Here is a 26771-nt window from a genome sequence, read left to right on the forward strand (position 1 = left end):
TGGAAAAACTAACAAACAGTGTCAGAAGAGATGATGGATGTATCAATTCAGTTATAAGAAAAATAAACTTTATTGAAGAATCTGATTTATTGATCATTGTTTTATTGACACATAATACGATACACAAATAATGCATCAACATTTTTATACCTACACTTTTGAACACATTCATTTTTTCATATTACAATACTCTTCACTGAACTATCATAGATCCGTAAGAAGAATCATTGGAACAAATTGACGCCACACACTCCCTAAGAGAACACTAGGACTATATCTATGAACCAAGACTCCATTGTATATTAACTAAGTAGCTTACCAGAATCGTACTAAGCAAGAATTTCCTTGATGGGAATAAATTTATTCAGAAAATATCTAACAGAAAATATCACAAAGAGAAAAAAATTGTTCCGTGTATAACCCCTTACACCAAGTAACATCAACGTTTTTTTCAAAAGCACAACACTTTCCAGTACTTACATTAAAAACATTGATGGGTCCAACTATTTTTCTAATAAAAAGCTGACATTTACTCAATTTTCATCAAACTCTATTGAGTTTGATGTAACACTGTGATTTCCTGTTACTCGTTGCAATAATTCTAAAATATTTACATTTATTACAACCTTCACAGAACTGTTCATCAGAGGTAATTCCCGAACTGATTTTTATGTAAGAATGTATGTCATGTTGTCAAAGTACATTGAGTCAAACCTTTTATTTTGAGTTTGTTGGGAGGCAACTTGACAGGCCTCAAGTAAGGGTTGTCGATGATGTCGTTTTCAGCCTTATTCGCCTCCTCTTCTTCTTTTATTCCGTCTTTCTTTTTCCTTTGCGGACTTCTGTTCGATTCATCCTCTTCAAATTCGAACACTTGGTCTTTCGGGAGAAGAGCGTTCAGATAGGGTGGGAAGTTCGGCTTGCTGGCAATCACTGCAATTCAAAATAAAAGAAGTTTATCAATTTACAATTATAATATTCTACAATAAAGGAAAGAATCGTCTTAAACATGTACGGGATAGAAAATACACGGATGTCGCATCTGAACTGATTATCTTACAATTTTGCATAAGGATTCTGAAATTACTGACGATGGACATAGGCTTATTTTTATTGCTATTAATCAATAATTTCTAATTTAATATATACATAGTTATTTGTGCAACTAGTGCGCAAAGTGACAGTTTGCTGCACTGAAAGAAACGTTTACGCACGAGCGGAATGGTTACTGTTGAGTGCAGCAGAGGAACTATGCTCACGTATTCACATTAAATTTTTCCTACTGTTACCATTGAATATGAGAAGTGGTTGATTATCGGTTGAATGATGGCTGAAATCCATCAAATGTTTGTGTGTATAATTTTGTTAATAATAACAACTTCAATTTATTTTAAACTTGATAATCCAATTGAAAATTAATAATCGATAATTTATTCAAATTAAAATTTAATTAAGCCACTTAATTTGATAATTTGAATAATTTTGAGTAAATCTTAATTTCTAAATAATTTTTCAACCAATCAATTTATGAATGAAATAATATTATTTAAAATAATGAATAATTGATAATATTCAAAATGTATAATTTAATGAGTTCTCATTTTTATTTATTTGAAAATCAGAAAATTACTATTTCATACAGTTACCTTGAAAAGTAACCATTCTTGCACTGATTACAGAACGCAAAGAATCACTTTTCCGCTCTAGTGCGCAAAGTATTACTTTGCGTACTCTTAATACTTTGCGTATTATCTTGCAGCCATCCCAATCAGCTGTTGACATTTTTGGCGTGTATTTTGAATGCGAATTTGTTCTATCTATATTTTTGTGAAACTAGTGCGCAAAGTGACAGTTTGCTGCACCGAAAAAAACGTTTATGAAACGTAAGAAACGAATGGTTTCTTGAGTGCAGCAGAGGAACTTTGCGCACGTATTTCACATTAAATTTTTCCTACAGTTACCATTGAATATGAAAAGTGGGTAATTATGGGTAAAATTCCCTGAAATCCATCAAATGTTTTTCTTTGTAATTTTATTATTAATAAAAACCTTGATTTATTTAAAATTGAATAATAATGTAGTAAATGAATGAAGGCGACTGTCACTCATGTGGTGGCTGTCGCTGTCATCCACTGCTGTGCACTGCCTTCATATTATTATAACGAGTACCAAAACACTATACCACAGTTACCAACTTCATTTTGATTTTGCTGCACTGGTGCTCCATATAACCTACTAACTATTTTGCGTTGCCATGTTGCAAATCTGGAGTGCAGAAAAAAATTTTCCGCACTAGAGCGGAAAAGTGATTCTTTGCGTTCTGTAATCAGTGCAGGAATGGTCACTTTTCAAGGTAACTGTAGGAAAAAAAATTTATTCTATTTGTTATTCAAAGTAACTATAAAAGCCCAACCAAACAGGCTTCTCTTCAAGTGACTCCGTAGCTTAGTTGGTAGAGAGCGCGGTTGATGAATCAAAGGTTGCGGGTTTGAGACTCATCAAACCCATTTTTCTTGCTAGAAATTTTCAACTCTTATAAATATTATCCACTTAACTTTGAACAAAATAATAAATAATTATTTTATTTCTTTATGTTTCCTGGACATAAGGAGATTGCATTTTACAACACCAAATTTTCCCCACTGCAAAGCATGGATTACATGCTTTAATTGATAAATTTTTGATTTATGTTGAGCAACAATTATTGAAGAAGGCGACTACCTTAGAATGTATGATGATGTATTGGAAATGACAATTAAGTAATCATTATTGCATTATTGAGACAATCAAGTGTCAAACATCGGACAATTGGATAAATCATCAAAAGCAATAAAGAATTGAACAAATATGATATTTATAGAATGAGATGGATAGAAAAAATTGAATAGTGTAGCATTAAAGCTGATAGAAATGAGGGGGTACGAGTCAGTGCCTGCACTACTCTTTGAAGAATCTATGCTGATCTTGGCTAACTTACATGGAAAGATGTTGTCCTGGGAGAGAAACAGGCTGTCTGTTTCACCAGTTTTCGCAATAAACCGATTCAATGCTCTCTCCAAATCCCTTTTTTGGGCCGCTGATTTTTCTCGAATGGCTTCATATTCTGTCACGGGTTGTTTATGGGTCTGAAACAGATTTTCAACAATTGGCAACCAAGTGCTTTTACCAGAACTATATAAAAGTTTCTTCGAAAATAGTGTATACTGCTTGAAAGAAAGGTAAGAAATTGAACCTGAAAATAATCCAAGGGATACTTAAGGTGATCAGAACAAAAGGATTTTATTTTTAAAGACGTTAAATGATAAATTTTCTTGTGTTTTTATAAAATATGATTGAACTACTGAGATGTCATCGTAAGGTTGCCAACTTTATGTCCCCGAGAGTTTCATGTAGATTAATATTCAGCTGTATTATTGTTGATTCTTGTTAATAATAATGATGATTTTCATCTCAAAAATATTTTATTCGTTGAGAAAATATATTTTTTATGATGTTATAATCCTGAGATGAAATATTCTGGCAGTTAATCATATTTCTTATATGCAAACGACTTGGAAATAATGCAGAGTCGGAAAAATATAGAGCTATCTGATGTGTCTGACAGACAAGGATAGCAAACTTGTCTACATCAGGTGCTGATTTTATAACCTGGATCTCACTATAGTAAATATACCAGAAATTAATTCTACTCACAGGTGTGCTAATTGGGCTTGAGTATCGAGTTAGTAATATCATAGATAAAAAATAGAATTATAAAATATCCCATGGTATAGGTCGTTTATGTTCCAAATTTCACTGTTAACTCAAGTCAATAGTCCTAGTAGTTCTAAGTTATTTCTCGTAAAGCTATGTGAAGCTATATTATTAACTGAAACCAATAGTCTTAGTGGTTCTTTCTTGTGACGCAATGTAACGCTGGTAGACTCGCATACTGTGCCGTTCTTACACTCTCACCTAGCCAAAACAATGATAATAGACAGTAGTTAACAGTAATCGGCTTGTAATTTGGAACATGAACGACCTATACAATGGGATATCTCCTTATGCTATATTTTCTCTTTGATACAAGTGATTTACATATTCTTGCATTTAATTTCGTCCTCTTCATATTATTTGAAAGGAAGAATAACTCAGAAACTTTAAAAGTACAAAAAGCTGCATGGCACATATATATATATTTTTTCTCTATGGTAATATTTTCTCATATATCTGATGAGGACACTACTCGTGCTACAAATATTATATAAGAATAAACAGACTAGTCATATAAGAAAATATAAGTAGTATAATATAGAAGTTGGATTGTACTGACAGGCGTCCGAATGTAGGCATGCGGATCGGGAAACGGCGGCAGATGCGTGGGTATGTGAGGCGGATGACTCTGCTTGACCCCTGCCTGCAGGATGCTGAGCTGCTTGAGCGGGTTGGAGGGGAGGGGCGCCGGTACTGTGCTGTGAGCAGGCCTATGCGCATGCGCCTCAATCGACGACACGTCGACGCCCATGTTCACCAGGGCCAGGATTACGTCGGCGACCAGCGGCTCTGTGCGCCCCGCTAGCTCGCAGCAGGCACGGCTACTGTTGCCCACCTCGGTCACAACTGCGCCCAAAACAAACCATCCGTTTATTGGTGTAATATTGCACAAAATGTGCGACAATTAATATTTATATAGGTCCAAATGAAGTCTGTCACGCTTTTTCACTCGTTAAGCCTCATTTCCACTACTATACATGCGCTGCAAAATCTAACATTCTTATAAAGATAGACAGATTCTGTTTTCAGATTCGGATCCAGCACCCCTAAAATCATTTTCAGATTTGGATCCAGCTTCCCTAAAATGATTTTCAGATTTGGATCCAGCTTCCCTAAAATGATTTTCAGATTTGGATCCAGCTTCCCTAAAATCATTTTCAGATTTGGATCTAGCTTCCCTAAAATCATTTTCAGATTTGGATCCAGCTTCCCTAAAACCAATATGAGTAAGTCACATTTCCGAAAATACCGAAAAAAGTGAGTTTTGGTAACTTTTATAATTTTATAGTGCTCTAGTTCTCTAGTGCATAGTCTCACGCTAGTGCTAAGTTGTGCTAATCTAGTGATGTGCTAGTGCTAGTCTACATTGTAATTACACTTTCAAACAGTTTGCGCAGAAATGTTAACAATAGATTAAAAGTAGCAAAAATCGCTCAACAAGCTATATATACTATCACAGCTCGTCGTGTTGTTGTGATATCGGCTTTACAGAACACATAGCCCCCCTTAGCTCCCGCATCAAGCGGACCATTCAACATCAGATTTTTGGATCGTGAATGAAGTTGTTGGAAGTTTGTTTGGATGTTGGAAGTCTAGTCGGACGAGTTGGATCAACTAGAGGCCCGAAATCCGGCTAGTTGGAAGTTGGAGAGCAAGCCGATGCGTGAGTGGTGAAATGATCGGACTAGTAGTCCTACTTGTGGGTCCAACAATGGGATCCAACTTATTAACAAGGTCAAAATACTTATGAGTTGGACCACTAGTCGGATAGTGAATGGCCTGCTCAAGTCCCCTTTAACGCAATATTATTATTAATCAATCGTCCATTGACCGCCCATGGAGGGGGCATGTGGATTAGTCGAAATTCAAGTCCATTATCTAACTAGTCATATTTGAATATTTTTTAACCTAACTTCCCAAACGTTGCTCGCAATCAGCAATTAATTCCTCCCTTGAATATGGAGATATATCCAGAAACTCCCTCTTCAATTGAGCTCTAAACTCCCTACTTGTGATTTCCTTCAGACGTCGTGGTATATATATATATATATATATATATATATATATATATATATATATATATATATATATATATATATATAAGCGAAATGGCACTCACTGACTGACTGACTGACTCACTCACTCACTCGCAGAACTAAAAATCTACCGGACCAAAAACGTTCAAATTTGGTAGGTATGTTCAGATCGCCCTTTAGAGGTTTTGGAAAAATTTCCAAAGATACGCCCAAAATCTGCGTTCTTCCAGCGATTTTTAGCGTTATCTCAGCTTTATCGAGAACAAATGAACAGAAAATGTTCAAATTTAGTACAGAAGCTCAGCTTGGGTGTAATAATGTTGTGTTAGAAGGAATTTGAAATAACGTCAAAGATACGCTCAAAACCTTCGTTTTTCCAGCGTTGATCTCATTTTTGGACGATCCAGGCGGCGGTCCAGGGGGCGGAGCCCCCTGGCTAGACCGATATGGCGAGCGAAGCGAGCCTGACGGCTAGTATATTATATAATCTTATACCAGAGCTTTTTACACCTCGTTCATATAGATGATGGGCATCGTCCCTTATTTTTCGCCTGTATCTTGTCTCATAATTATGGAATAATGCTCCCGAATTGAATGTGCTCTCATATTTTTTATGAAACATATAGTTTCAAAGATCTAGGCAATGGTAGGATTTTAAACTCCTTAAAAAGTGGCCGACAACTATTTCTTATTGATTCTCCTGCTATTACTCTTAACGCCCATTTCTGAAGTCTGTATATCTCGATAATACCACTCGAATTGCCCCAGAAAACAACCCCATACGACAAGAGGGAATGATATATTGCAAAATATACCTCTCGGAGAGTTTCTCTTTCAAGGAGTGATTTTAAATTTCTAATAGCAAAAATTGCCAAATTCAGTCTTCCTTTCAAGTATGCCAAATGAGGCTTCCAGGAGAGCTCGGAATCTATAATTATTCCGAGTACTATAACTATAGAAGACTATGCGTTCAGGTATTACGCTCAAATGGTGTACCCCTCGAGAGGTTACCTAGCAAACAATTTCGTTGTCTCTATTCTACCCGTATAGTTTAAGCCTAAATCAAAAAAGATAGCAAGACTTATACATGCGGAATAGACGTGAAAAGATGTTGGTCGCGTTTATCGATCGCATAATAGCTTCCCTGTCCGAACACTCAAGATCTTCAACATGATGCCCGTGTATTTCCGTGAGCAGGAGGAGAAGGCCTTTGAGAGGGCACTTTGGGAGAGGCTTGTGAGTCTGGCACTCTACTCACTAAATGAAGAGGCAAAACAATGTTTTCTGAGATCTATAACTGACCTCCCATCTTGATATTAGCCTTTGTTATCAAGTTTCAAATTTTTCGACGCAATCTTTCCAGCAAGTGCTGGTTAGATCACGTTTCTTATCTTGTTACAGAACCAACAGCCTCTTTTGTAGGTCAATATACGAGTGGAATTCCACTTGTATAGAGTTCCACATAAGAGACAATGCATAGTGTCATACAAAATGACACTAATTCCTTATTAGTGAATAATCTACTGTACTTTGCTAGGTGTTCTACATTGGTTTAATAATGATTAGATTAACCAAGTATGAGTGATCTTGGTATGATTGAAAACATCAAGAACTGCCCCAGTCTTCAAGAAGGGTGATTGTGAGAGTCTTCCGAGTTGGCAGATTGACAGTGGGTGCAGTCGACCATGTAGCTGAGCGGATTGATGCTGCCTTCGAGGATGGTGAGTCTCTAGCTCTGGCTCTGTATGATCTCAGCCGAGCTTTCGACTGTGTGAACCATCGCATTCTACTTGGAAAACTGAGTTTCTATGATCTAAGGGACTCGGCCCTCTCCATCTTGGGCTCACACCTTTCTGGAAGGACTCAGATTGTCTCCCTCAGTGGTGCAAACTCCCAGAACCTTCTGGTGGCTTTTGGTGTTCCTCAGAGATCAGTGCTGGGGCCTACTTTGTTCCTAGTCATAATAAATTACCTCGACGACCATGGTTCCTCTCTGATGTTTGCGGATTATCCATCGCTGCTGTCGTCGGGTGCTGAGCTTGAGTGGGTTTTGGAGGCGTCAGCTGAGCATCTTTAATCTGTCACTTCATGGTTTCTGGAAATCGATTCCAGCTGAATGAGGACAAGACCCAAAAGATCATCTACAGCTTGCCACGAGAACTGCGTGACCATCAAAATCCAGTAAAGCTGCTGGGTTTTGTCTTGGATTGCAAACTCAGCTGGAACATTCATATACAGTTGGTAACCAGCCGACTCTTCCGCATTTGATTCCTACTGCTCAATATGAGGGGCCTGGTGACGGAGAGGTATATGGTAATGTTCTATCACGCTCTCTTCCATTGTCACTTATGGATTGCTCCTGTAGGGTCATTCGGCTGGGGCTGAGGATGTCCTGAGACTGCAAAAGAGGGCTATAAGAATCATAACAGGCAGCGACCATCTTGCCCACTGTAAGCCCATCTTTTCTCGCCTTCGCCATGGTGTACTGATGGTCATCAGCCATTACATCCTCCTGTGCTTGGTGTATGTCAAGAGAATACAGTAGGCCTATACTCTGGCTGCCCGTGGTGACATGCACCACCACAACACCAGGCGCAGTGAGCTGTTAGATGTCCCCGGGAGACGCTCCACCGAACACAGGTCAGTTATGGGATTTCTGCCCTGAAATTCTCCAACAAGGTGCCTAATAGTGTGAAGCAATTAGATTAGAAGGCCGTTTTCAAGAGAACCGTCTGGAAGCTACTGTGTGACAAGGCATATTACAGTGTAAATGAAATCATTGGTGATAAACTGAATTCTTACTGAATTCAATTCTTACTAAAAATGGTCACTGGATCGCTGCCATCTGAACGATTACAATATGTGTTGAGTTACGTGTTTCAATTTTCTTGACGCCATCAATCCCAAATTGTGGGTAATAGATGAAGCAGGAGGTATTAACATACTAGCTCTAAATAGTTTAGTCCAAGAGATTTCCTATAAAAAAGAAAATGCTTGTCTTGAATAGACACTACTAACTTAGGGGTTTTTGTTTCAGTAGATAACTTACTGAAAATGTAAAAATACATCATTATCAAAACGTAAACTTCAAATTATATAATTATTGGGATCTAAAAATGATTCACTTTATTAAAAAAAGGTAAATTATACTTAATATTACTTACAGCTTTGTAGCATTTCAGTTAATGTTTCTAATGCCCCATTTTCAGCCGAGTCAAATCCTAGCTCCAACAATAAGCTGGAAACACTAGTTACTAGAAGTTTTCTATGAACAGAATTCATCTTTGAAACAACTATGAAATAAACGACTCTTTAAATAAGCAAATAGTTTAGATAATATATTTATACATTAGATTCTACATTCTGGTGATTACAACAATAAAAATATATAAACATAACCTACAAATTTTGTGAACATCTGTTTTATTTCATTTGATGGAAGTAGTGTGGTAGTGGTGCCAACCTTCAAATGTAAATAACAACTTGAAGTGTCGAAAAAGAAATAATATTATCCATGTAAATCTAAAAATACTGTTTCTATTTTAATCTATTCCTGATAATTTAATTCAAATTAAGCTCTTACAATAAGAATAACTACAATAAATCCCTTGAAATTCTCGGCCGAGTGTGACTTGGTCACAGCCTAAATCTTCTAGACTCGGCGAGAGTAAGGAGACTGCATCCCCGTCATTTGAAATTTTGAATGAATGAGAGTTGAGAGCAACAAAAAAATGTTGAGTCTGACAAAGATAGAGAATACTAAAAACCGTAGAGCAGCATGAGATCAAAATAAATTACATCCACGAGAAAAAGGACAGAATTAGAATGCATCTGCAGTATCTTTTGATTAATTTCGACTACACAAATGCATATTTTAATATTATTAGCTTTTATAATTGCGTTATTTTTCAGAAGATTACTGTAATAGAAATAATTAGAATGTATGGAATAGAAAAAACAAGTTCCTATGAATCTTTCCTTTTTCTATACAAAGGAATTCCTTTTCTGAGCATTACGTCATTGAGTTGGTTCATGGTCATTGACCAAGCCAAGTGTAGCAGCAGCGTTATCATCACCTCTTCTCTTCTCAGAACGAATATAACACTGGCATTACAGTTAGCGCTTCGCGGGTTTCTTCTGTGATGTTGACAGTCTGCTCTACTGGATGGTGTACTTCATTCAATTTAGCGCGTTGGTTGCATATCGATTATCCTATGAGATACTGAAGTGATAGAGTCAATTTTCCATAGTTTTCTCTCCCTATTACATTGTAGGCTATAAAGGAGTGATCTAGAACAGCAGAACATTTTTCTGTGCGCTGTTGATATAACTTATACCTAGTGTCTATGTTATAGAAAAAAGTTGCATTTTATTAGATTTTGGTTTCCACACATGGCTAAAAATATGTCCAGAACAGGTCTGAATAAAAAATTAATAACTATTTTATAACGAATATAGTTACAGAACTAACTAACTGAAGAGCATGACAAATTTTGCCTTCTAATAAACCAATAAATTATATACATTCATCATTTTAGCGCTTGAGAATGCATGTTATGGATAAAGTGACCAAGGTAAGACCAAGGTAGCACTTCTGCTTGATTATTTATATGATAATAATTTATTTATTTATTCATTCAAAATTACACAACATGTAATAATAATAATATAATCTAGTTTATTCATGGTTCCACTGTTTTTCCAGAAATTGTTCATATATTAGAAGTTTTATTTTACCGGGTATCGAGATATTATTGAATTAAATATTATCAAGGCTCTAAATGATATACCGTACCTATAAAACTCTGTAACAAGTAAAAAATGTGATGGGTTCATTTTTCTGTTATCAATTAGAAACTTATTTGTGGATTCTATGTTGGTTATTTTAACAAAGGCGCAACGCTAGACATAGTCCTATATACTTCACTTCTCTGAACAATGTTGTAAAAAGTTGAAATTCTGGTCACTTAAATGAAGCTGTCAGGGTCATCTTCACGATGAAAACGGCTAGATAATTGAAAGTTTGATTTTACTATTTAGTACGATACCATAATCTATTGAATGGCTGTTATGTGAATAACTTCTTATTCTATGTGAAAATTGATGTGGGCATGGCATGAGGCACTCACACTGTATGATAATTGGAATGTTATTTCTTACTATATACAAATATTTCTAAAACATGATAGCTCATATTTTTTAAAGTTGTTTCAACACACAAAGTACCCAGTAGGCCTATAGTAGCCAAGACCCTGTAATCTGGATCTGATTTGCTGAACGCAATTAAGTATTTTTCCACCAGAATGGGATACCATACATAATGAGGTATATATCTATATAATAAATATCCATAGTCAGTATGAGTATTGATAAACAATATATGTCATGGAAAATAATTATATCAGAAATTATTGATTGTCACTCTCATTATAATTTCCCATCAAGGAATAATCATATTATATATTATTATATAGATCCTTCTTACGTTCATGACATCTTCTCAGCTTCCTATTATTTACTTATTACCGTCCGGTACTTAATAATTATTATTATTTCAACAACTTGATGATTTTCACCCCAACAATTGTAAATTTATATTGATATTCAATTTACTCAAAACCTGTACTATATTGAATAATTGATAATATCATTATGATATATATCATAATAATCGGATAATCATTACAAAATCACAGTGATCGACACTATTTACTTGGTTGAAAAGTTACCGTTTTTTTGTTCAAAATTATATAATAGCCTAATAAATTTTTTCATCTTTAAGGGAAAGTTCATTTACTTGGTAAAAATTGAAATAAGCAGGCCAGCTCAGAAGAAAATAAATGAACAATTAACTTTATTATTTTATTGAGGTCAAAAATGCAATAATTTAAATAAATGCCCAAGCTTTTATTGGGCTTGTTTATAAACACTCCGTTGAAATGTTATCGAATAACTCTGCTCCATTCTCATTAAAAGGAGGAAGTACGATAATAATTATCAGTTTGGCTTTATAATTGAAAAAAAAACAGACAGGGATTATATTTTTTATGCGTGTCAATGTCTTCCAATGACCGCCCCAGTACTGATAATAGATCTATTCTGGAGTATTTTATCTATTCAGTAGTTGAGCTTTTCATCGACTTAATAATTATATGGTTTTAGCATCTGAAACAAATGTATGCTTGTATGAATCTGAAACCATTCACTTGAATTGTTTTTATTTTGTGTAATGTTCAAAGGTAGAATAAAAATCATTTTCATTTTTATTGGTTGATGAAATTCGTTGATAGGTAACTCAAGAAATATGCTGATAAAAACCAATACTCATATCAATTAATGATATCACTGTGGTCAAAATTTGAACTTTGAGGCTAAGTTATCTATTTCCAATTTGTTTTATTTGTAAAAATACCAATAATTTTATTTGATGAGCTCGATATAGTAGCATATCAAGTAGCTTATCCTAAAGACTCTCTATTATGTTTGTTCATTGTTTATTTGTAAGGAGTACGGTAGCGTAAGATAGAGTTTTATAAAACAATCAAATTTGCATGAGAAAGATAGTAAGTATTATTGTAACATATAATATCACATCGATAAATGAATAAAATTTTCAGGGCAACAGAATATCGAGTTAAGTCGGCAGTCTGAAGCAGAAGACATGGAGCCGAATGGAGGGGGAAGGGAGCCTCTCAATCCAGGAGTAGGCCTACCGAATGGCTTCCCCGAGGATCCAGCTTTCATTCCTGTAAGGATTACAATACTTATATAATAGAAACTCTCTTTTGATAATTGATAAGTATGTCTCCAGGAATTTGAAGAATAAACTTTTTTTTAATATCATCCAATATTCGATTTATAACTCGAAATAGCCTATCAGAATAGTATGAATTCATTAAATAAATCAATTTGTGTATCAATAAATAATTATCTCATTTTGAATAGATAAATTTAGCTGAACTGACTGACTGACGGAAAAGATAAAAATAACGAAAATAGACCTATAAAAGTGAATCCTGTCACATCCACATTTTGTAGGTCAATATAAAAGCCCAATCAAATAGTTTTTCTATTGCATATTATTACAGTAGGTACATTTGTTGATTGCCTATTCTCAATATCAGCATGGAAATATAAAACTAACTAAATTCCACCTATTTCTGCATACAGACCCTTACCATGGGAAAAAGATAGAATGAGAAGATATCCCATGGTATAGGTCGTTTAAGTTCCAAATTTCCAGTCGATTACTGTCGACTACTATCGATTATTACTGTTTGGGCCAGATGACAGTGTAAGAACGACACAGTACTAGTAGTTCTGTGAACAGTAGACCTCACGCAGTATTCTCATCCACAAGTACCTGATTGAAACTATAGGAAATAGTTACCTAATGGAAATACATCAATAGACTGGCTTTTCTTGTCAGCTGATTTATGATGAATAATTCTATAGTCTGATTTTTACTATAATATTGGCGTATGAAGGAGGCTCCTTTTTCCTTTTATATTATCCTTGAAATGCAAAATTTCCAAAAACCTTGTATATACGTCGACGCGCAATTAAAAAGGGAACATACCTGTCAAATTTCATGAAAATCTATTACCGCGTTTCGCCGTAAATGCGCAACATATAAACATTTTAAACATTAAGAGAAATGCCAAACCGTCGACTTGAATCATAGACCTCACTTCGCTCGGTCAATAATAGACTACCAGCGTCACAAATTTTCACGAAAAAGAACTACAATACCATACATGAACTATCACTTTCAGTTAACAGTAAAATTTGGAACATTAACGCCCTATACCATGGGATATATTCTTGGGCTACATTTTCTCTATTCCATTATTATTAATTACTCATCTATTCTTTATTTATTGATAGGGAGAGAAAATAATTAAATATTATTATATTTAATATAAAGGTATTTAAATATAAAAATAATTTAAAATCTATACTTGAATATGGAATGATTGAGATAAAAAAACAGTCGAACTTTGAATTTTGATCATTTTTTTCTCTCAGCCTGATTCTCGGTCCCCGGACATCAACGTCTACCAACAGAAGAAGACGCTGGCACAAGGCATGATGGACCTGGCTCTGTTTTCCGCCAACGCCAATCAGCTGAGGTTTATGCTGGAGCAGCACTCCGTAACCAACGTCCGATTCTTCTATGCTGTCACCACTGGCATTATCATCAGCATTCTATTGCAGGTAAGCCAATTTTATTAAGACTTATCTACGTTTGATTGCGCAGTGTAAGTTTTAACAGCATTTTGCACTGCAAATAGTATCAATACGGTACTGACGCACTCTGTATATTCAACGTATTGTACAATAATCTAATATATACATAAAGGAAAGAATTGGCTTATACACGTACGGGATAGGAAGTTCACACATCATCACAGCTGGATTACTGGACTGATTAACTTGAAATTTTGCATATTTGATTCTTAATTCACCGAGAATGGTTATAGTAGGCCTATTCTAAATTTTTCAAGATTTCAGTAGGTCAAGTTTTCAGTTTTTCACGTATTTGATTAGACCCTTACAGATCACGTGTTACCTGCTAATTGTACATAAAACGGTTCATAACTTTGTTGTAGTTTAGACACTGTATATCTTCGTAAACATTAATTTAAGAAACACTTACTTTTTTATGATGAAAAAAATGAGGAATGCAACATGCATGTCATTCCAGAGGAGGAGCTCTACCAGCAATTCATAGCCAATAAAGACGTGGAATTGTGCATATGAATACTCATTGAATCAACTGAATAATAAAGCTTCAAATTATAATCAAGGAACAACATTTCAAATTACTGTTTTCTAATAGTCAGCGCAGCATAGCCTACTCCTTGAAAATGTGCATAGCAGGCTATTCAATCATAGAAACACTCAACTTATATGGGCTACTTTTGTACAAATTAATAAAAACAATATAACAACTTGTAGTACCCTTTACTATTAAAAACTTTAAAATATTTCAATGACTAGTTTCGACTTTCAACTTTCAAGTTGAAAATGACCTAAGTTATGGTCGAAGCTAGTCATTGAAATATTTTTAAGTTTTTATAATAATAATTAAAGGGTATCCACAAGTTTTTATATTGTTTTATTAATATTGAATTATGTGTAACTTGGGTAAAACCAAAGATAAACGAATATCTTTCTCTCTGGTAAAACTAATTTGATTATGGAATTGTACTTTGATATTAATATAATTATATTAGGAAGTATACGGATCCCATTATCCAGGAAAGAGCATCTAAATAAATTTTGTTCCATAATAACAAAAACAATTACTTTAGTGCTGTTTTATCGGTGTTGTGACACATTTATATAGGCGGGTTATCATCAGTCAACTACCGTAGATATGAATGTCAAAATTAGATCAAATTCTAGTTTTAATGGATTTAACTGATGCACACAGCCTTTTTCCTTTCTGTTGTCAAAAGTCATAATTTTGAAGCTCGATAAGGTTTAGTTGAAATAGGCTTATAGAAAAATGTCAACAAACAAAAAAGTGATTCTATATTTTATTACTTAGCTATAAAACTGAAATCCAAGTTAAAAATGTTCGGTAGGCTAACATACTATTGTCAAAAAGTTTGAATAAATTAGAAATAAAATTTTAAATAACTCACGATTTTTGGGTTACAAACTGAATTAGATTACTTGAATCGTTGAATGTTACAACTAAATTTGTTCTGTTTTGTTTTTCAGATAGCAGTAGCTCTGGGACTGATCTGGAACAGTCGTTACAACGTCAAAAAAGATGGTCAGATACATCGAGCGAATCAAGCGAATAACTGCACACTCATAGGAATTTTCTTCATAACAATTATAAACATTTTCATTTCAGCGTTTGGAATTCCATCTTATGAGAGACCAAGTTTAGAAAAAATGCAGCAAATTTCTCTTCCTCCGGATGTGAATGAAACCAGTAGTGTTTTATGAGTTATCAATCGTTACAGGACATTCAAATGATGCTCGTTATATTTGATAAATAACATTAATGTAAGGAAATATTCAAACTAAAGTGTTCTGAAACATTCACGAGTCTGAAAACGTGATCACCTTAGTAGTCAAATTTGAATAATATATTATTTAATATTACAAGGAATTTTATCCGATTGTAAGTAATAGCTTGCTACCGTACCTATAAAGATATTGGATCTTTTAATTTATAGAATTACAACAGTGGAAATTAGTGAGTTTATATAGAATTAAAAAATAATAAGGACGATACAGTAGCCTATACCGTAGTAAATTTAGTTATACATGCTTGCAATAAATTACTTTAGTTCCACACACTATTGTAAACTGTTAATGTAAGTATCATAATTATTTATAATAAATGGAGAAAATATATTCAATATCAATAAATGAGAAAAAGCTTATTTTTTCTCAACTTCCATGAAATTTTTCAATCTCAATTGTAAATCGATCAACATTATTAATTCCATATTACTATATTATTCGTAATTCTGTGGGGTATAGAGAGTTCACAGTATCTTTATTTTCACTGATTTATTTTGTGTTCCAATTTACTCAATGCATTTTACAATCGTTCCGGATGTGATTAATCAAAGGGTGATTAATCACCTTTTCTTTGAAAAATATTGAAGAAAAATCATTGTATGTGAGAGAAAGAAAGAGAGAGAATGAGATGCTTTGAAGCGTTTGCTGTCTGCCAACTCAAGGTTGACTATGTAGAGTGTAGGCTACGGTATATCTCTTGGAGCAGCAAGTCCCATCTCTGGCTCTTTAGTGTTGGAGTTTGAATACAGCCAAATTTCTTCTCAGACAAAAGTTTTTCCGCTCGTGATCAGAAGCTCCAGAAAGAGAGTAAGGAATAAGGAAAAGAAGGAGTATTGACGGGAAAACCAATAAACTGTATGACTAAGAGTGTGGGTCAGTAAGAAAAAATATAAGGAAGGACAAAACTTGTCACAAGAAAATAAACAAGAAGCCCGGACACACAGATAAGAGATAAGGTACCGTAAATTCAAAGTTCAACATGTAAACGGTGCCTACCTATTAGAGCTTTGTGGCAGTAGTAACAACGATTACTATCGTGCTGTGCTGGTGGTGGGAGAAGATAACAATGAAAAACAATATAGTAAAAGTGATAGTTCCCGTCAAAATCGTGTTGATCCACGGTTGGAGAAGCGTTTCGTGAAGAATAGGTGTTTCAAAGAATCGTATTTTAAGTATTCACATCTTGACAGAACTTACACATCGTTAAATCAGGTAGGTTCAGTGAGAAAAACAGTTTGCTAATCACATATAATATATACATACAATCAGAGAACCTACATGTGTTAATTCTAATACAATTGAATTGAATCCATTTTTGTATTTTTCAAAGGCAGAATGAAGATTATTTTTTATTGCTCATTTTTAAGCTTATTATTACTCATTTTTAATCAATACTCATTTAAGCTCATTTTAATTTTATTGCTTAAATAGAATTTGTTGATTGGAAGCCTCTGATAATACCACTGTGAGTAAAAACGCTTATAATAATCAAACTTCCAAACAATGCTATTTCCAATTCGTTTCATTTGTAAAATTTGAATAACTTTCTTTGGTGATATGGCCTATCGATCTCTCCTATGCGTAAGAATCTCTATGATAAAATTTTTCGATTCATTTCAATCACAAAAATCTGGTGTGGTGCACTCACACAACTTTCCTTGCCGTTATGAAAATTGATCACCTGACGCTAGTGTACTCGCGCATCTCAAATCTACTATTCAAAGATATGAGACAGCTGGTGATAGGTCAATAACGCTGGAGACACACGAGGTCTGCTATCTCTTCGTAGTGAATGATTTAATAGAACCAACAGTTGTCAACAGTTTGCAATTTAATAATCACATTTTCTCGGATTTCAAGCTTATTTTCAATTTTAGGAGGAAATGTTACTGGACATTAATTGCAGAGATTTTCATGCTCAATATTTTCCACTTGGAAATTTTTGTTCAAATTGTATATGAAGGCTGATAATTGAGAATCTAAAATCGAACTATGCATAGATGGGGCAAAGCTCCTGAAATTTTTACAGATATAGGACTTGTTGCAGTTGATAGAGCTTATCAATGACTATTTCAGGTATGAATTTGATCAAAATCGTTGGAGCCGTTTTCGAGAAAATCGCGAAAACCCTGTTTTTGACAACATTTTCGCCATTTTAGCCGCCATCTTGGATTGCATTTGATCGAAATTGTTCGTGTCGGATCCTTATAGTGTAAGGATCTTACGTTCCAAATTTCAAGTCATTCCGTTAACTGGGAGATGAGATATCGTGTACACAGACGCACATACACTCATACACACACACACACACACACACACACACACACACACACACACACACACACACACCACACACACACACACACACACACACACACACATACAGACCAATACCACAAAAACCACTTTTTCGGACTCAGGGGACCTTGAAACGTATAGAAATTTAGAAATTGGGGTACCTTATTTTTTCGGAAAGCAATACTTTCCTTAACTATGGTAATAGGGCAAGGAAAGTAAAAATACCGTGCAGTAGCATATATTCACACATAAAATTCATATTACTAATAGGCTACTCATGAAGTATCACATAGAAGGCTACACATAACTTAGGTAGGCCTATCTATAGCCTACATGATACAATGTTTAGTGTATTTATCTATTCATAAGTACAAAATTAATTATCATTAAAATGATATTGGAAGAGCAAAAACTAGCGGACCCTTCAATATTGTATTAATTTACTATATTGGCTTACAAAGAGCCAATAAGAGCCTGTCCTGGATGCCTAGTCTACAATAGGGGCATGAGATAGTTATTGTGAAAACTTTTGAATTTTCTCTTTCCAATGTTACTGGTATGAACATTGTTCATTTCGTTTATAGAACTTTATGAAAAAAAAAGAAATTTTCAAAATGGGTCTGGGTCTATCATATTCATGTTATTTATCAGGTCAGAGCATTACAATATTGGAAAGAAACAGCATGCGGTAGCGCAGAACGTTTTCTCTTCATAATTAAAGATAATTTAGAATATCTCTTCATGTACTGTGACATAGTTATATCAATTCAATTGATGGATCAAATTTGCAGGCGCACGCGATATTGAGATGCATCAAAAGGGTACAGCAGACGAAAAGACGCCGCTTCTACAGCAGCAGTCGGGGCCGCCATCGAAACATCATAATAAAAGCACATCAGAAAAAAGTTCAGAACATCAAAATCCAAGCACATCAATGCCTATTCCCCAAGAACATTCAGTGATTAATAATCCAAGCACATTGGTGTCTATTCCCCAAGAACATTCAGTGATTAATAATCAAAGCGCATTGGTGCCTATTCCCCAACAACATTCAGTGCATAATAATCAAAGCACATTGGTGGCTATTCCTCAACAACATTCAGTGCATAATAATCAAAGCGCATTGGTGCCTATTCCCCAACAACATTCAGTGCATAATAATCAAAGCACATTGGTGCCTATTCCCCAACAACATTCAGTGCATAATAATCAAAGCGCATTGTTGCCTATTCCCCAAGAACATTCAGGGCATAATAATTCAAGCACATTGGTGACTATTCCCCAACAACATTCAGTGCATAATAATTCAAGCACATTGGTGACTATTCCCCAACAACATTCAGTGCATAATAATTCAAGCACATTGGTGCCTATTCCCCAACAACATTCAGTGCATAATAATCCAAGCACATTGGTGCCTATTCCCCAACAACATTCAGTGCATAATAATCAAAGCACATTGATGCACATTCCTCAACAACATTCAGTGCATAATAATCAAAGCACATTGATGCACATTCCTCAACAACATTCAGTGCATAATAATCAAAGCACAGGAGTGAATATGCATGGACAACATTTAGCAAGTCATTCAGGTGGTCCTTCCATCATTTCAGTAAGCATTAGAATAGCCTGCATGATATAAATATGTAATTTTCTAATATTAACATCAATAGCTGTATCCTTATAGAGATATGGATACTTAGCATTATACATTATTATTATCAATATCCGAATAAAAATTATATTATGTTCAATAATTATTCAAATTATGAAAAAACATGAGCCATGGAAGAAAGAATTAGTGAAAAACAAAAAGGAGAAAGAATAGTTCTGTTTCATTATTCCATGACGTGGAATGATTGAACTAGAATAACCAATAAAGATGAAAGTAGAGCATAAGGTAGGTACAAAAAGGCAGCATCCCTAAATTACATAACGATATACGAGGAGAGTCAGTGAGTTACACTCCAGTTTTCTTCTAAATTTGAATACATAGTCATATTTTTTATTACCGTAATGCAACGGCTTTTATGTGAGTAGTTGATATTTGACAATTTTTTTGAGTTAATAATATACGAATGTGAGTGTTGATCTGGAGATTACTGGAATAGGCCAACATGTTAGGGCTTGTTGCTAGACCAAGATTTCAACGAAGTTTGTTCTAGGGTTGTTAAAAAGTTGAGGATACATTTATGGATTGAAAACAGATTGAAAAACAGGGTTTTTGAGTCAAAAATTTTGAGTGTTTGAAATTTTAATCCTTGAGGTGTCCGTATGATGCATGCCTCTCCACTAATAAATAATTAAAATAAGTTCATCTAACGGGTGAGTCTGATGTATTTAACGTGATGAATCTATATTATTGTGAAAAATCTCAATGTGAGGGCAAATGAAGTTAATGATGGTGGTTGAAGCTAAAAATCGTGTTTTTCAAAATACAAGAAACATTGCTGTCAGGTGTACCTGGAAATCTATCTCAGATAGAACAGTCTACCTGGTCTCAGGATATAGAGCACAAATTTACGCCCGAAGGCATTTTGAATTATTAATTTCAATAATTAAAATCGGAATATATAGTCGATTGAAAAAGGAATATTCCTCCTAAATTTAGTTTTTTTCTGGAAATTGAACTTTTTTTAAATATTGTAACTTGAGCCTCAATGAAGATAGATAGAGCTCCGGATTATTTCGTTTTATTTGGAATTTTGTTATAAAAAAGAGTGATTTTTTCTCTGTCCATCAGTCCGATGGCTCGATTTGGCAAAAATCTAAAAAAAAACTGGTAAAGGAAGCGAAAATCCGTAAAACCGTGGTTTTTGGGGCACTCTGTAAAAAGCTCCAGGGCTAGGTCGACATTTTTTATTCAAGATGTCCAGATGTCCATATACAGAATTATTGCACGAAAAAATTAGGATGTTCGTAGTTTTTTCCAGCAAAAAGTACCTGGAAAGTGACTGGACTAGTTATTCATCTACTACCACTCAAGCAAAGTATCACAAACTGGAAAACAAAACTTACAAAACTGAAAATAGACATATAACCATCCTGGGTGAATTAAGAATCTTTATGCAAAATTTCAAGCTAATCAGTTCAGTAGTTCAGACGTGATGATGAGTCAATCGTCTATCTCCTTGTCAATTCTTCACTTTATAATATTATAGGTTGTAAAGTGTAAACTATGAATATGGATATTCTATTATTAAATGCATATATTAAGAATAGGTAGTATTTTTTTGTTTCAAACAGTATTATAGTTATATTTTTGGCTTGTCAATTTTTAGCTAACCACCAGCAAATAGAGCAGATTATAATATTATTTGTATTTTACATTGTTTCAGAATGAAAATACCCAAACAAATAGAAAAAGTGTAAGTATTCGTTTGATTTAATACATAATATAAGATAAATGTTTTTATGACAAATCAATGGATCCATTTACAAATCAATTTGATTCCAAGCAAATATTAAATTGAATATTGAATATACAGCCGCCTTTTATTCTTGATTTAGTAATGTGGAATTCAATTCAGAAGCTCCGTCAGGGGGTATAAGGTACTTGTGATTGGACTGTGTGTGGCTAGAATATGTATGAAAAAAATGCAATTTGATTTGAAATTGACTTGACCATTAATTAAATCGTTTCAGCCTTGTTGCCTTGTTTGTAGTTGTTTGATTATTATCACATATTGTTGAAATGTCTGCTAAATGTTATTCATGATGTGTAATATTTGTAAGTTATATCTGTTTGCATGTTTTTCTGCAAATGTGGATTCCGAGGAATTTGATTTTATTGCTTTCACATTATGTGATTAACTAGACCAATCGTCTTCAAAAGATAAACACTGATTATTTTTAAAAATCTACAAGAGCCAATAATGGGCCAAGTAATGGAAATTTACAGGTTTAAAACCTCTTTGAATGATTTTCAATAAAATGTTAAGATGAATTTATAGCTGAATATCTTACTTTAAATATTCATATTCCCTAATAATTGAGTTACTTTAAATATTGAGTTATTTTGTTGTATTTTGGAATGATAAATTATTTTAGAACGGTATTATTCTATTATAGTAAGGTATGTCATTATTACTAAGCATTTATAATCAATTAATCACTCTAATTCATTCATGATCAAAAAATATTCATCAAAATATGATCGAAACTATTATAATGTCTTCTCTTTTAAGATTGACTAAGCTAAAGAATGATCGACTTGGACATAGTTGTTACAGAGATTAAAGTAAAGTAGCTAAGCTAGAACTAGTAGTTAAAGTGGTAAAGAACATGTTTTGATATTGACTATTTTTTGAACAGCATTGGGACGAAATAAATTTATATCAACAGAGAAGATCGCTGGGAAAAGGATTGATGAATCTGGCAACTTTTTCGTCCAACGCCAACCAGCTGAGATACATACTCGAGGAGTCCCCAAACATGGAGGAAAAATACTTCTATATTATCACCTCTGCCATTGTAATCAGCATTTTATTGCAGGTAAGACAATTTGATCAAGGATTTTCACTAGACACAGAGGTGTTGTGGAATTTGTTCATATCAAGACAATATCTTATAATCATTCAGCGTACTTTAATCAAGAATGCTTGATATCAAGTTTTTTATTTGCACAGTGCAGAGTGTAAGTTTTAACTAAATTGGAATAGATAGTGGTTTAATTTCTAAGTACTGTATATCACGTTAAATCATAATCTGATTTCATCTGAACAGCGGCTCTGATTCTGTTTAAACTTTCTTACACAGTTCAAACAACTTTAATAATAATATTAAAGTATATATTAAAGTAAAGTAATATTACAAGAGGCTGGGAACGTGTCAGAAGGACCATTTTTTGAAACCCTAACCAGAATTTAGTGGAGGAAACTCCAGTGTTGGTAGCTCTTCTTTTGACTTTGTTGCATTGGTTACCGAAGAGAACAATTTTACTGTTGCTTTACTGCTATTATCAATGTTCTAGCCTATATTATAATAATATGAATGACCAAATTTGATTTAATAAGGACTTAATGCACCTAACTGATCCCCTTCTTCTCATGTCTGTCGTCAAGAACAACAATTTTGACACTTATTGATGAGACTATTAATTACGTAATGAAATAGCTTATGAAAAGACACAAATTCTATTTTTAAACATTATATATAAACTACTACTACTCATTGACCCTACGGCCCTTGAAAAGCCTTGACCTCCTCCACAAGCCTTTTCCGTGAATCTCTGTTCTGTACTCGCTGCCTCCATCTCCTTACGCCCAAGGATTGAAGGTCTGCCTCCACATCTCTGCATGGTTGGTCTCGTTTTCTTTGTGCCACTGGTTGCTGATACAGAGACATAGCCTACGTGCTGTACGGGTTTCCGGCATCCGTTCCACTTGGGCTAACCAACGAATTCTAGCTCTTCTAATTTCTGTAACAATGCTCTCTAGCACCCATGTATCACAAGCATACATCACCACTGGTCGCAGCACTGTCATATAAATATTAATTTTACTGCTTCAGCTTGACAGCCTTGATCTAAGAATTTTCTGTAGGCTGAAGTATGCCTTTTTTCCAGCTTTCAATCTCTCCTTAACTTCCATTTGATTTTCATTTTTGTTAGTGATCAGGGATTCTTGAAACATTCTGTTTTAAAACGATGTCCTTCCAGTGCGACTCTTCAGGTTTCCTTCTCTGGTCTCTTGTCATCCACATGTACACAGTCTTACTCACCAAACCTGCTTTCCTTGACTCTTCTTCCAATTTCCTAGAACTTTCAATCAGATCCTCCTCCCTTCGGGCTAAGATGTCTACATCATCTGCATATGCTAGGCATTGTGCCATTCTAGTAAGCAGCGTATCTCCAGCATTCAAACCTATATTTCTAAATGCTCTTTCAAAGACAAGGTTAAACAGAGTGCCTGACACAGCATCTCCCTGTCTTAGACCCCTCTCAATGCGGAAATTTCGGGATCTTTGACCAGAAATACTAACTTTGCTTTTAGTCCCTGTCAATGTCAGCTTATAATTTATCTGGAATCTTTAGTAGGCTATAAAATAATAGGCAAACAAATAATAACAAGTCCAGTAGGCCATAAACTATGAAATCGAATAAGTTATATTTATGTTTGTAAAAACACAGTATTATTTTTGTCACATTCACATTTATTAGATTTGTAGGTAGCTTGTTCGTAGGCTACACAGGACTTATTGTAGAGAAATACCACTTTTTATTATTATTCAGCAAATTTTATATTGATGTGTAACATATCATTGATCTAAAAGCTATTTCAAGCATTTTGAAAGAAAAACTGAACTGGCTTCCCCGAAGTGTTATCACATATTTCAACTGTATTATTATTCTTGTTTGTTTTTAAGGTAGCAGTAGCCATTGGACTGATCTGGACTGACTCTCACAACACGATAAAAGATGCTCCCATGGAAAGTAATGCGCAAACACATGGTAACATAATCCTTGGAACAATTTTGCTCATAACAATTATAAACGTTTTCATTTCATCTTTTGGAACACCATCTTTCGCGATGAAACATATACGAAAAAATTACCAAACTTCTCAGGAAAACCGATAGTAGATACGGTAGTCTACGACCAGCGTTCGAATCGTTACAAAACATTCGAATGATGCTTGTGATATTTTATAGAGATGACATATTCAATCTAAATGAAAATATAATTCTTATTACCCTTTTTTAAATTATTTAGTCATTAAAAAAAGGGTACTGAGAAATAAACGAAAATAAGTTTTTCTTGCTGTATTTTTATTTATATTCAAAAAGTAGCGCTAAAGAAAAAAACAATATGACATTCATTATAAATAATGAAAAATATCGGGGGACCGAGCTTTGCTCTGGAGTGTAAAAGCATAGAAAATTTGTAACGAAAGATTGAATTTATAGTTTATATCTATTTTTTTATTCATTTTCACAGTTGTACAATTATTTTGACAGTAATGAGGAAGCACAACCACTACCTCCGTAATTTTTTACGGAGGTAGTGGCACAACAGGCTTATGCCCAAAACTGTCCCTTTTCAAATTTATACTACCTACAGTCCAAATCGAAATCTACTATCACTCATCAAAATAACAATTTATTCACACTTCGAAAAACAAACACATCATCAATTACAAATAGATATACTATGAATTCGATTTAGAATATGATTTCGATTTACTATGGTTGCTACAAATATTTGTTAACATAATATTTACTATTCTACACTAACAGCATCTAGTCGTTACTATTTTGGACTTTCTAAAGTGAACATGCTTTCTAAAAAAAAGAGAAATAAAAAAAAATAAGTTTTTCTTGCTAAGTTTTTCTTCTCGTGAGATCAGCTGAATGATCCCAGACATGCACTCATTCACTCACTTCCATTGCGGTATTGACAGACGACAAAATTTCCATCTGTTTTTCCAAGGACGTATTTATCCTTTTAATGTCCTTTAGCGAGTTTTCCTAGAGTTGAGAGTTGGGACCTAGCAATCGAATTTTTATATCATAAACCTACTTTGTTCCAAATATCGTGAGAATCGTTAGAGCCATTTTCGAGATCCGGTCACATACTGATATATATATATATATATATATATATATATATATATATATATATATATATATATATATATATTGTGATGAATTTTTCAAATAGATCTCATGAGAAGAGAGAAAAATTGTGATTACCTTTTAAAATGAAAGAATTTGCTAAAGGAATAGTTAGCGACCGAGCGATAAAGCTTACTTATCAATAAATGTATATTTGATAAGAGTACCGTTCTGTACTGAATATTTTTCTAGGAAAATTATTCAATAAAATTATAATTATTTTGCGAATAAAGCACAAATTATTTATGAATCGCTCACCGATTTTGAGGTTACACTTGTTTACTATCGATCAGATGTTTTTAAAACAGTTCGAACGCAGCTGACTGATTCAAAGCATTGTCAAATATCATACCGGTTCTCATGCAAGGTAAAATATCATTCCTAAAAATTATAAAACTATCAATAAAGGATCAAGAATTTCAAAATAAAAAATAAAACGTATGTATTATTGTTGAAATTATTTATTATTTAAGAAATTGTATTATGCGTCAGGTCTTATTGTGACTAAATAGGTCATAGCATGAAATTCTATTATTGATAAAATGGCAGAAATTAATTATAATAATCTCAAACCTAATGAAAATTGTACAAGAATATTAATTTATTAATAATTTAATTCAACTGAACCACATGGTAATTAAATCTCTTTGGTAGGTCTAAACCAATCACAGTGCATAGAAATAGCACCAAGACAGTGATCGTTTGAAAGCAACACATGTTAATCTATTATCAGACACCAACCCTGCCTTATCAGTTACACTAGCACGTGTACATTGTAGGAGAGGAACTATGTCTATAAGATTAAGTAGTTTTAAGAATTACATAAATTAAATTATTATTGTAATTAAAGGAATTGTATTCTACTACTTGCCACTGACGTCATGTTTACGTCAAAAGCTTTCTACCAATGGCAAATTTTTATGCAAATGATTACATTGAGATTCCGAGAAGCAAGGTCTAGCCTAAAAGCTTAGAGAAAAGAACAGCACTTCCCTTTTGAAATCCTTACCGTGTAGA

At 34.0% G+C, this 26771-nt stretch overlaps 3 protein-coding genes across 7 annotated transcripts; 2 read left to right on the plus strand and 1 right to left on the minus strand.

Annotated features, from left to right (window-relative positions):
• Positions 1 to 68: 68 nt before the first annotated feature.
• Positions 69 to 9232, minus strand: LOC111053396 (transcription initiation factor TFIID subunit 8). The gene is made up of 4 exons (XM_039431234.1): positions 8954 to 9232; positions 4313 to 4599; positions 2978 to 3125; positions 69 to 933 (listed from the first exon to the last, which is right to left on the minus strand). Exons 1-4 carry the CDS (start codon positions 9069 to 9071, stop codon positions 686 to 688), a joined length of 801 nt encoding a protein of 266 aa, XP_039287168.1. The 5' UTR covers positions 9072 to 9232; the 3' UTR covers positions 69 to 685.
• Positions 9233 to 9816: 584 nt separating this feature from the next.
• Positions 9817 to 16193, plus strand: LOC111053400 (ninjurin-2). Of its 2 annotated transcripts, none has more exons than XM_039431237.1 (4): positions 9817 to 10206; positions 12407 to 12537; positions 13818 to 14006; positions 15522 to 16193. In XM_039431237.1, exons 1-4 carry the CDS (start codon positions 10182 to 10184, stop codon positions 15753 to 15755), a joined length of 579 nt encoding a protein of 192 aa, XP_039287171.1. In that variant the 5' UTR covers positions 9817 to 10181; the 3' UTR covers positions 15756 to 16193. The 2 variants fall into 2 exon arrangements, with proteins under 2 accessions (XP_039287171.1, XP_039287172.1); XM_039431238.1 differs by having other exon boundaries at positions 9877 to 10363.
• A 663-nt stretch (positions 16194 to 16856) lies between these two features.
• LOC111053397 (ninjurin-1) lies at positions 16857 to 25683 on the plus strand. Of its 4 annotated transcripts, none has more exons than XR_005571677.1 (5): positions 16857 to 17051; positions 18929 to 19732; positions 21479 to 21508; positions 22455 to 22634; positions 24507 to 25683. XR_005571677.1 is itself a non-coding variant. In XM_039431230.1 (5 exons), exons 2-5 carry the CDS (start codon positions 18946 to 18948, stop codon positions 24717 to 24719), a joined length of 1230 nt encoding a protein of 409 aa, XP_039287164.1. In that variant the 5' UTR covers positions 16857 to 17051; positions 18929 to 18945; the 3' UTR covers positions 24720 to 25435. The 4 variants fall into 4 exon arrangements, 3 of the variants coding, with proteins under 3 accessions (XP_039287164.1, XP_039287165.1, XP_039287166.1); XM_039431230.1 differs by having other exon boundaries at positions 18929 to 19752; positions 24507 to 25435; XM_039431231.1 differs by having other exon boundaries at positions 18929 to 19752; positions 24511 to 25435.
• Positions 25684 to 26771: the final 1088 nt, after the last annotated feature.

The sequence above is a fragment of the Nilaparvata lugens genome, chromosome 6 (genome assembly GCF_014356525.2).
Source record: "Nilaparvata lugens isolate BPH chromosome 6, ASM1435652v1, whole genome shotgun sequence".
In the NCBI taxonomy this organism is placed as follows: domain Eukaryota; kingdom Metazoa; phylum Arthropoda; class Insecta; order Hemiptera; family Delphacidae; genus Nilaparvata; species Nilaparvata lugens.

Excerpts from the sequence above, each read along its gene's own strand:
- LOC111053396 (XM_039431234.1), bottom strand. The coding sequence starts at position 9,071 with ATGAATTCTGTTCATAGAAAACTTCTAGTAACTAGTGTTTCCAGCTTA. Across the intron at positions 4,600-8,953 it reads AACTGAAATGCTACAAAGCT|TTGTGACCGAGGTGGGCAAC; the intron begins GTAAGTAATATT and ends TTTTGGGCGCAG. Across the intron at positions 3,126-4,312 it reads ATGCCTACATTCGGACGCCT|ACCCATAAACAACCCGTGAC; the intron begins GTCAGTACAATC and ends AATCTGTTTCAG.
- LOC111053400 (XM_039431237.1), top strand. The coding sequence starts at position 10,182 with ATGGCTAAAAATATGTCCAGAACAG. Across the intron at positions 10,207-12,406 it reads TAAAAATATGTCCAGAACAG|GGCAACAGAATATCGAGTTA; the intron begins GTCTGAATAAAA and ends TAAAATTTTCAG. Across the intron at positions 12,538-13,817 it reads AGGATCCAGCTTTCATTCCT|CCTGATTCTCGGTCCCCGGA; the intron begins GTAAGGATTACA and ends TTTTTCTCTCAG.
- LOC111053397 (XM_039431230.1), top strand. The coding sequence starts at position 18,946 with ATGCATCAAAAGGGTACAGCAGACGAAAAGACGCCGCTTCTACAGCAG. Across the intron at positions 19,753-21,478 it reads GTGGTCCTTCCATCATTTCA|AATGAAAATACCCAAACAAA; the intron begins GTAAGCATTAGA and ends ACATTGTTTCAG. Across the intron at positions 22,635-24,506 it reads TAATCAGCATTTTATTGCAG|GTAGCAGTAGCCATTGGACT; the intron begins GTAAGACAATTT and ends TTTGTTTTTAAG.